This window comes from Oncorhynchus mykiss, chromosome 4 (assembly GCF_057628025.1).
Source record: "Oncorhynchus mykiss isolate SJ-2025 chromosome 4, ASM5762802v1, whole genome shotgun sequence".
In the NCBI taxonomy this organism is placed as follows: domain Eukaryota; kingdom Metazoa; phylum Chordata; class Actinopteri; order Salmoniformes; family Salmonidae; genus Oncorhynchus; species Oncorhynchus mykiss.
The window spans coordinates 88,706,243-88,716,473 of NC_143025.1; the positions used below are offsets into that span (position 1 = coordinate 88,706,243).

Below are 10,231 nucleotides of genomic sequence, written 5' to 3' on the forward strand. Positions count from 1 at the left end.
CAAATAAAATAAAAATATGGACAGATCCTAGATCAGAATCAATAGGATTATATGGACAGATCCTAGATCAGAATCAATAGGATTATATGGACAGGGCTCCCGTGTGGCGCAGCGGCTCTAAGGCACTGCATCTCAGTGCTAGAGGCGTCACTACAGACCCTGGTTCAGTTCCAGGCTGTATCACAACCGGCCGTGATTGATAGTCCCAATTGGCCCAGCGCCGTCCGGGTTAGGGATTGGCCGTCATTGTAAAATAAGAATTTGTTTTTTTAAACTGACTTGTCTAGTTAAATAAAGGTAAAATAAAAAATGTATAAAATGATGATGAAATATGCTGATTCATGCTATACTTCAGAGACAAGCAACAGCTCTATCAGACAGGATGTTATCTCCTGGTTAATGTACAGTAACTACATCACCCGGAGGATATGGATGTTGTGTGACAACGTGTGCTTCCCTAATCCCAGACACAACAGGCTCAAACACAACATCATTCCAGATGTCCTGTTCAATGTCAAGTTAGTTCAATTGGTAATAACTTAACTCATTCTGACAGAGAATAGCCTTACTCATTGGTAATTACATCGTAATAACTCAACCCATTCTGACAGAGAATAGCCTTACTCATTGGTAATTACATCGTAATAACTCAACCCATTCTGACAGAGAATAGCCTTACTCATTGGTAATTACATCGTAATAACTCAACCCATTCTGACAGAGAATAGCCTTACTCATTGGTAATTACATCGTAATAACTCAACCCATTCTGACAGAGAATAGCCTTACTCATTGGTAATTACATCGTAATAACTCAACCCATTCTGACAGAGAATAGCCTTACTCATTGGTAATTACATCGTAATAACTCAACCCATTCTGACAGAGAATAGCCTTACTCATTGGTAATTACATCGTAATAACTCAACTCATTCTGACAGAGAATAGCCTTACTCATTGGTAATTACTTAAAGTCTTATTAAAATGTTTAGACTAAATCCATAGGAGAAGATCCAGTCCACTGCTATTGTACTAAGTCCTCCTCCTGTTCCACTACGACCCCTGGGACAGACTGCCTTATTATACTAATGTAGGTTGGGACCAATGGGACACGTGTCTCTGTAGTGGGAGGAGTTGGCCCTGTTGTTTTGGAGGGATCCTCCGTGGCTGTGTGTGTGTGTAGGTGTAGGTGTGTGTGTATGTGTGTGTGTTTAGGGGAGAAGGACGAGGGTCCTGGTGAGCAGATGGGGCTTTCCCCCTCTCTCTATCTAGCCCTCCCTCTGTCTCCCTCCCTCCCTCTCTCTCTTTCTGTCTCCCTCTCCATCTCTCTCTCTCCCCCTTTCTCTCTCTATTCAAATAAATTCAAAGAGCTTTTTGAAATGGAAAACATATGCCAAAGCAAGTGAAATAAACTCAGCATAAAAAGAAACGTCCTCGCACTGTCAACTGCGTTAATTTTAAGCAAACTTAACATGTGTAAATATTTGTATGAACATAATAAGATTCAACAACTGAGACATAAACTGAACAAGTTCTACAGGCACGTGACTAACAGAAATGGAATAATGTGTCCCTGAACAAAGGGGGGGTCAAAATCAAAAGTAACTGTCAGTATCTGGTGTGGCCACCAGCTGCATTAAGTACTGCAGTGCATCTCCTCCTCATGGACTGCACCAGATTTGCCAGTTCTTGCTGTGAGATGTTACCCCACTCTTCCACCAAGGCACCTGCAAGTTCCCAGACATTTCAGGGGGGAATCACCCTCCGATCCAACAGGTCCTAGATGTGCTCAATGGGATGGAGTTCCGGGCTCTTTGCTGTCCATGGCAGAACACTGACATTCCTGTCTTGCAGGAAATCAGGCACAGAACGAGCAGTATGGCTGGTGGCATTGTCATTCTGGAGGGTCATGTCAGGATGAGTCTGCAGGAAGGATACCACATGAGGGAGGAGGATGTCTTCCCTGTAACGCACAGCGTTGAGGTTGCCTGCAATGACAACAAGCTCAGTCCGATGATGCTGTGACACACCGCCCCCGATCCCGCTCCAGAGTACAGGCCTCGGTGTAACGCTCATTCCTTCGACGATAAACGTGAATCCGACCATCACCCCTGGTGAGACAAAACCGCAACTCGTCAGTGAAGAGCACTTTGTGCCAGTCCTGTCTGGTCCAGCGACGGTGGGTTTGTGCCCATAGGCGACATTGTTACCGGTGATGTCTGGTGAGGATCTGCCTTACAACAGGCCTACAAGCCCTCAGTCCAGTCTCTCTCAGCTTATGGCGGACAGTCTGAGCACTGATTGAGGGATTGTGTGTTCCTGGTGTAACTCGGGCAGTTGTTGTTGTCATCGAGTACCTGTCCCGCAGGTGTGACGTTCGGATGTACCGATCCTGTGCAGGTGTTGCCACTGCGAGGATGATCAGCTGTCCGTCCTGTCTCAATGTAGCGCTGTCTTAGGCGTCACACAGTACGGACATTGCAATTTATTGCCCTGGCCACATCTGCAGTCCTCCTGCCTCCTTGCAGCATGCCTAAGGCACATTCACGCAGATGAAAAGTGACCCTGGGCATCTTTCTTTTGGAGTTTTTCAGAGTCAGTAGAAAGGCCTCTTTCGTGTCCTAAGTTTTCATAACTGTGACCTTAATTGCCTACCTTCCAGAGGTGCATGTTCATTAATTGTTCATGGTTCATTGAACAAGCACGGGAAACAATGTTTAAACCCTTTACAATGAAGATCTGTGAAGTTATTTGGAATTTTACGAATTATCTTTGAAAGACAGGGTCCTGAAAAAGGGACATTTCTTTTTTTTTTGCTGAGTTTAGATAATAAACAAAAGTTAAATAAACAATTAGAAATGAACAGTAAACAAACATTTTACAGGAAGAGACACATTTCACATGTCATATTACGACTACATACAGTCTCTCTCTCTCTCCCTTTCTCTCTCCCTTTCCCACTCCCTCTCTCTCTCTTTCCAACTCCCTCTCTCCTGTCCCGTACCATCCCTCCTCTCCTCTCTATCGGGTCCTTCTAACTTAATCCTGACCTTAAACATTTGAAGTTAATGCCTAAACTTAACCTTGAACACTTTGAAATTTGACGTTTGGAACACTCTTAAAATTGTATAAAAATGGTGTCATTTTATGCAGAGAACAGGAACCACCCACCGTCTCAAACCAGGAAGAAGGCCAGAATAGCTCTTATCAACAGAACACACACATGCACCCTTCTCATCTGTCCATCTCATAAGCATGGATTTTCCGTATATACATGCCACAGGAGGTTGGTGGAACCTTAATTGGGGAGAATGGGCTTGTGGTAATGACTGGAGGGGAATCAGTGGAACGGTAACAAACACATCAGACACATGGTTTCCATGGTTTCCAGGTGGTTAAATGCCATTCCATTTGCTCCGTTCCGGACATTATTTGAGCCGTCAGCAGCCGCCTGTGATACATGCATTCCCTCTTGTTAAAGCTGCAATATGCCACTGAGTTATAGATCTGTCGTTCACATTGAAAACAAGTCTAAGACACGGTAGATCTGTTCTATGTGTGGTATTTCTATGCTTCCCGTTCTTACGTTTAGTTTTTTTTTTCTCCTGCATCTTTAACTTTCGGTTTTGTACACCAGCCTCAAAACAGTTGAAAATACAATATTTTGGGGTTATGGAAAATATATTTCCCAGCGGTTTAGATGGTACAATGATTCTCTACAATGTACTAGCTTGTTAAGTCACATTAAACTGAAATTACAAAATGGCAATACGATTTCTGCATAGTGCATTTTCTTTTTTTTTTAAATGTGTTTTATTTTATGCAGAGATCAGGAGACCAAAGCCATGGATAACAAACCTCCCACTGTCCCAAACCAGGAGGGAGGCCAGAATAGCTCTTATCAATAGAACAGGGCTGTTGTTGCCGGCTAAGTGCAAACCCAACACCTCTCATGGAATCAAAACAGTCAGAGGGAAACCACTCAACCTAATGTGATAAGGCTCTAGCACAAAGAGGATATATTCTAATATCTGACTTATATATACACACATTGCCTTCAAAAAGGTATTCAGGCCCTTGGACTTTTTCCACATTTTGTTAGGTTACAGCCTTATTCTAAAATTGATTAAATTGTTTTTATTTTCCTCATCAATCTACACACAATACCCCATAATGACATCACAATACCCCATAATGACATCACAATACCCCATAATGACATCACAATACCCCATAATGACATCACAATACCCCATAATGACATCACAATACCCCATAATGGCATCACAATACCCCATAATGACAAATCAAAAACAGGGGTTTAGAAATTGTTGCAAATTTGTTCATAAAAAAAAAACTGAAATATCACATTTACATAATTATTCAGACCCTTTACTCAGTACTTTGTTGAAGCACCTTCGGCAGCGATTACAGCCTCTAGTCTTCTTGGGTATGACGCTACAAGCTTGGCACACCTGTATTTGGGGAGTTTCTCCTAATCTTCTATGCAGATCCTCTCAAGCTCTGTCAGGTTGGATGGGGAGCGTTGCTGTGCACTTGGGGTCGTTGTCCTGTTGGAAGATGAACCTTCACCCCAGTCAGAGGTCCTGAGTGCTCTGGAGCAAGTTTTCATCAAGGATCTCTCTGTACTTTGCTCCGTTCATCTTTCCCTCGATCCTGACTAGTCTCCCAGTCCCGCAGCTGAAATACATCCCCACAGCATAATGCTGCCACCACCATGCTTCACTGTAGGGACGGTGCCTGGTTTCCTCCAGATGTGACGCTTGGCATTCAGGCCAAAGAGTTCAATCTTGGTTTTAATCAGACCAGAGAATCTTGTTTCTTATGGTCTGAGAGTCTTTAGGTGCCTTTTGGCAAACTCCGAGTGGGCTGTCATGTGCCTTTTAAAGAGTGGCTTCTGTCTGGCCACCCTACCATAAAGGTCTAATTGGTTGAGTGCTGCAGAGATGGTTGTCTTTCCGGGAAGTTCTCCCATCTCCACAGAGGAACTCTGGAGAGTGACAGAGTGACCATCGGGTTCTTGGTCGCCTCCCTGACAGAGGCCCTTCTCTTCCGATTGCTCAGTTTGGCTGGGCGGCCAACTCTAGGAAGAGTCTTGGTGGTTCCAAACTTCTTACATTTAAGAATGATGGAGGACACTGTGTTCTTGGGGACCTTCAATGTGGCAGAAATGCTTTGGTACCCTTCCCCTTCCCCAGATCTGTGCCTCGACACAATCCCGTCTCGGACAATTCCTTCGACCTTTTGGCTTGGTTTTTGCTCTGACATGCACTGTCAACTGTGGGACCTTATATAGACATGTGTGTGTGCCTTTCCAAATCATGTCCAATCAATTGAATTTACCACAGGTGGACTCCAATCAAGTTGTAGAAACATCTCAAGGATGATCAATGGAAACAGGATGCACCTGAGCTCAATTTCCAGTCTTAGAGCAAAGGTTGTGAATACTTATGTAACTTCTAAAAACCTGTTTTCGCTTTGTCATTATGGGGTATTGTGATGTCATTATGGGGTATTGTGATGTCATTATGGGGTATTGTGATGCCATTATGGGGTATTGTGATGTCACTATGGGTTATTGTGTGTAGATTGCTGAGTATTTTTATTTATTTAATCCATTTTAGAATAAGGCTGTAACATAACAAAATGTGGGAAAAGTCAAGGGGTCTGAATACTTTCCGAAGGCGCTGTATATATATTACTGTATGTCAAACCAGACTCTCTCTTTCCCTCTGACACAATGCAAACAACTGCTGTAACTGAATTCCCCACTGAATGACTTTCTGAAATAGTTAATAACAGGCCTACGATACAGACAGACTGGGACAGGTTATTAATACGATACAGACAGACTGGGACAGGTTAATAATACAATACAGAAAGACTGGGACAGGTTAATAATACGATACAGACAGACTGGGACAGGTTAATAATACGATACAGACAGACTGGGACAGGTTATTAATATGATACAGACAGACTGGGACAGGTTATTAATACAATACAGACATAATGGGACAGGTTAGTAATACGATACAGACAGACTGGAACAGGTAAATAATACGATACAGACGGACTGGGACAGGTTATTAATACGATACAGACAGACTGGGACAGGTTAATAATACGATATAGACAGACTGGGACAGGTTATTAATACGATACAGACAGAATGGGACAGGTTATTAATACGATACAGACAGACTGGGACAGGTTAAATAATATGATACAGACAGACTGGGACAGGTTACTAATACGATACAGACAGAATGGGAGAGGTTATTAATATGATACAGACAGACTGGGACAGGTTAATAATACGATACAGACAGACTGGGACAGGTTATTAATACGATACAGACAGAATGGGACAGGTTAGTAATACGATACAGACAGACTGGAACAGGTAAATAATATGATACAGACAGACTGGGACAGGTTATTAATATGATACAGACAGACTGGGACAGGTTATTAATACGATACAGACAGACTGGGACAGGTTATTAATACGATACAGACAGACTGGGACAGGTTAGTAATACGATATAGACCGAATGGGACAGGTTATTAATACGATACAGACAGACTGGGACAGGTTATTAATATGATACAGACAGACTGGGACATGTTATTAATACGATACAGACAGACTGGGACAGGTTATTAATACGATACAGACAGACTGGGACAGGTTAATAATACGATACAGACAGACTGGGACAGGTTAGTAATACGATACAGACAGACTGGGACAGGTTGGTAATACGATACAGACAGACTGGGACAGGTTATTAATATGATACAGACAGACTGGGACAGGTTATTAATATGATACAGACAGACTGGGACAGGTTATTAATACGATACAGACAGACTGGGACAGGTTAATAATACGATACAGACAGACTGGGACAGGTTAAATAATATGATACAGACAGACTGGGACAGGTTAAATAATACTATATAAACAGACTGGGACAGGTTAGTAATACGATACAGACAGACTGGGACAGGTTAATAATATGATACAGACAGACTGGGCTACAGACTGGGACAGGTTCAATAATATGATACAGACTGGGACAGGTTAATAATACGATATAGAGAGACTGGGCTACAGACTGGGACAGGTTCAATAATATGATATAGACAGACTGGGCTACAGACTGGGACAGGTTCAATAATATGTTATAGACAGACTGGGCTACAGACTGGGACAGATTCAATAATATGATATAGACAGACTTGGCTACAGACTGGGACAGGTTCAATAATATGATACAGACAGACTGGGCTATGGACTGGAACAGGTTCAATAATATGATATAGACAGACTGGGACAGGTTCAATAACATGATATAGACAGACTGGGCTACAGACTGGGACAGGTTAAATAATATGATATAGACAGACTGGGACAGGTTAAATAATATGATATAGACAGACTGGGACAGGTTCAATAATATAATATAGACAGACTGGGACAGGTTAAATAATATTATATAGACATACTGGGACAGGTTAAATAATATGATGTAGACAGACTGGGACAGGTTTATTAATATGATATAGACAGACTGGGACAGGTTAAATAATATGATATAGACATACTGGGACAGGTTAAATAATATGATGTAGACAGACTGGAATCCAGTCTGGGACAGGTTAATTAATATGATGTAGACAGACTGGAATCCAGTCTGGGACAGGTTAATTAATATGATATAGACAGACTGGGACAGGTTTATTAATATGATATAGGCAGACTGGGACAGGTTTATTAATATGATATAGGCAGACTGGGACAGGTTAATTAATATGATGTAGACAGACTGGGACAGGTTTATTAATATGATATAGGCAGACTGGGACAGGTTTATTAATATGATATAGGCAGACTGGGACAGGTTTATTAATATGATATAGGCAGACTGGGACAGGTTTATTAATATGATGTAGACAGACTGGGACAGGTTATTTAATATGATATAGGCAGACTGGAATACAATCTGTCCACTGGCCAGCTACTCCATTGAATGGTAACAGCCAAGAGACTATGAGTGGCATCATAAGGAAGTAGGTATCTTGTGTAACTGAATGCATATTTCAGCCTATATCCGGACACAAACATGTTGACTACACTGTGTCTGGTTGCTCTGCCCTGCTGTTAGTGAAGGGCCATCTGTTAGACCAAACAACGTAGCTAATTCAGTGTAGACCAGGAATGCAGCCTGTTTTCACAACTACCACTACAACAATAAGCTGTGTCATAACTGTGTGCCAGACCCCTTCACTACATTCCACTGCAAATGTGGGTAAATATCTCCTGATAGTCTGTGTCTACCTGGGAGCGTCTGATTATGTCCCAAATGGCTCTCTATTCCATAAATAGGGTGTCAAAAGTAGTACACTATATAGGGAATAGGGTCCCATTTGGGACAGACACATACAGCCTGTCTGTGAATAGATCCATGTCACTTCTCACAGACAGATAGAGCTGTGCCACCTTTACACAGAAACAAGGTTATGTTCAGGCAGCAGGCAGCCATGACTACAGGAGGGAAACCATGACTACAGGAGAGCAGCAATGACGAGAGAAGAGTCCAAAACAGTGTTGACAATGTTGACACACACAGTCAGACTTGTTATTCATCACATTACACAACTAGGCCTATACGCGGATCCTAGAAAGAGATCCCTGGTGGCACTGGTTGTAAATACTGTAGTTTCCCTCCGCCGACACGGCTCATGCCCGCTCAGCCTGATCGATTTGTCGCAGACAGTAAAAAGCTGTCCGATGCATACTCAAATGATAGCCTATCATTTTTTTGCAACACTTGTGAGTGTCTATCAGGGTACTCCATTTGTGTTTCAGTGGGAAAATAAACCCACACTATACATGTTTTGAGTGATGGGCAGACAGACTGTAGGCTGTCTCTCAATAAGCGAGCGCACCAGAAGCGCTTGTTGGTTGACATTAATTCTAAGTAATAAAACGGACCAGGACAATGGAATCGTAAATGTGAAAGATCAACAAATACTTATTCTACGGTTCTTAGTCTATAAATGTATCCGAATATGGAACAACTTTTGAAAAATAACAAAAAAAAACTCCACAATTGACTTGTCCACACAGAACAGTGTTGTTTCATGCATAGACAAATATTTTCTTAAAAGCGTGCGCATGATATGCTTTGTACACCGGAAACATTCGTGTAGAAACCAATAAATACGAACAAAACTCCGCATATTTGTCCTAACGTGCACGGTGTGATATGTTTATAAACATCATATAACATCAAAATAGCAAATTGCATTATTCCACTCAATTTGTTGTCCTTTTTCTACTTATTGAGCGCAACCATTGCATGCCAGCGAAAACGTTTTATTGTTATCGAATATAGCATTTTGAGAATTACTTACGATTTGAGAGGATTCTGAATGACAGTCGCCATTTTGCTACTAGACAGTAGGCAAATATTCCAAATCTCGGAGCTGTTTGGGACCCTATGAAAAAAACAACCAGTAAGATCCTAGGCGACCTGCTCCTTAACCAATACAATGCCAGGATGCAGGAGCAAAGGCGTGGTTTAGGAGAAAACTGTCAAAAGCGTTTCATAAAGACGATGAGCCAAGGCTACGTACAGTACAACTTAATATTGCACACATGCAAATCATTACAGTGTACTTACTAGTCAGTATAAGTAATTTACATAGTGTAGGTATATCCCCGGGGCATATGAAACAGATACAGCAAGGAGTGGCTGCGTTTTCTAGCAGGGAAACAAAAAAGCAATGCCAGTTGTCCTGTGTTCCTTTGTGCCTGTCCCAAACAGACCATCTTTATTTTCTCTGCATATCAAATCAAATGTTATTGGTCACTTACACATGGTTAGCAGATGTTATTGCGAGTATAGCGAAATGCTTGTATGGAGACTCTTCTTCATTCAGTGGCATTTAGCAAAACAAATAGAATGGTACTAGAAGATATATATATATAATATTATGTAGCAGTGTAGTAAAACACATTAACATGAGGTAGATTTAGATGTATATATTGTAGAAGCATAAGTTACACATGAAGGTTTGTTTACACAGGAAATTCTAACAAAGCAATGGCCGATGCTCTATCTAGAATGTAAACCAATCACAACTACTGTCACACTACAGACAACAAATGCATCTGTTACAATGTTTAGTTCATGAG

At 41.6% G+C, this 10,231-nt stretch overlaps 1 protein-coding gene across 2 annotated transcripts in view; it reads right to left on the bottom strand.

The window, feature by feature from the left end:
• LOC110522614 (zinc finger protein DPF3) overlaps nt 1-9,703 on the bottom strand; it is a 52,803-nt gene extending 43,100 nt beyond the window's left edge. Inside the window, exon 1 of one of the 2 annotated variants that reach the window (XM_090233234.1) lies at nt 9,448-9,703. In XM_090233234.1, coding sequence (XP_090089360.1) covers nt 9,448-9,479 — 32 coding nt within the window. In that variant the 5' untranslated portion in view covers nt 9,480-9,703. The remainder of the gene's footprint in view (nt 1-9,447) is intronic. The other variant, XM_090233236.1, reaches the window with a different exon arrangement.
• Nucleotides 9,704-10,231: the final 528 nt, after the last annotated feature.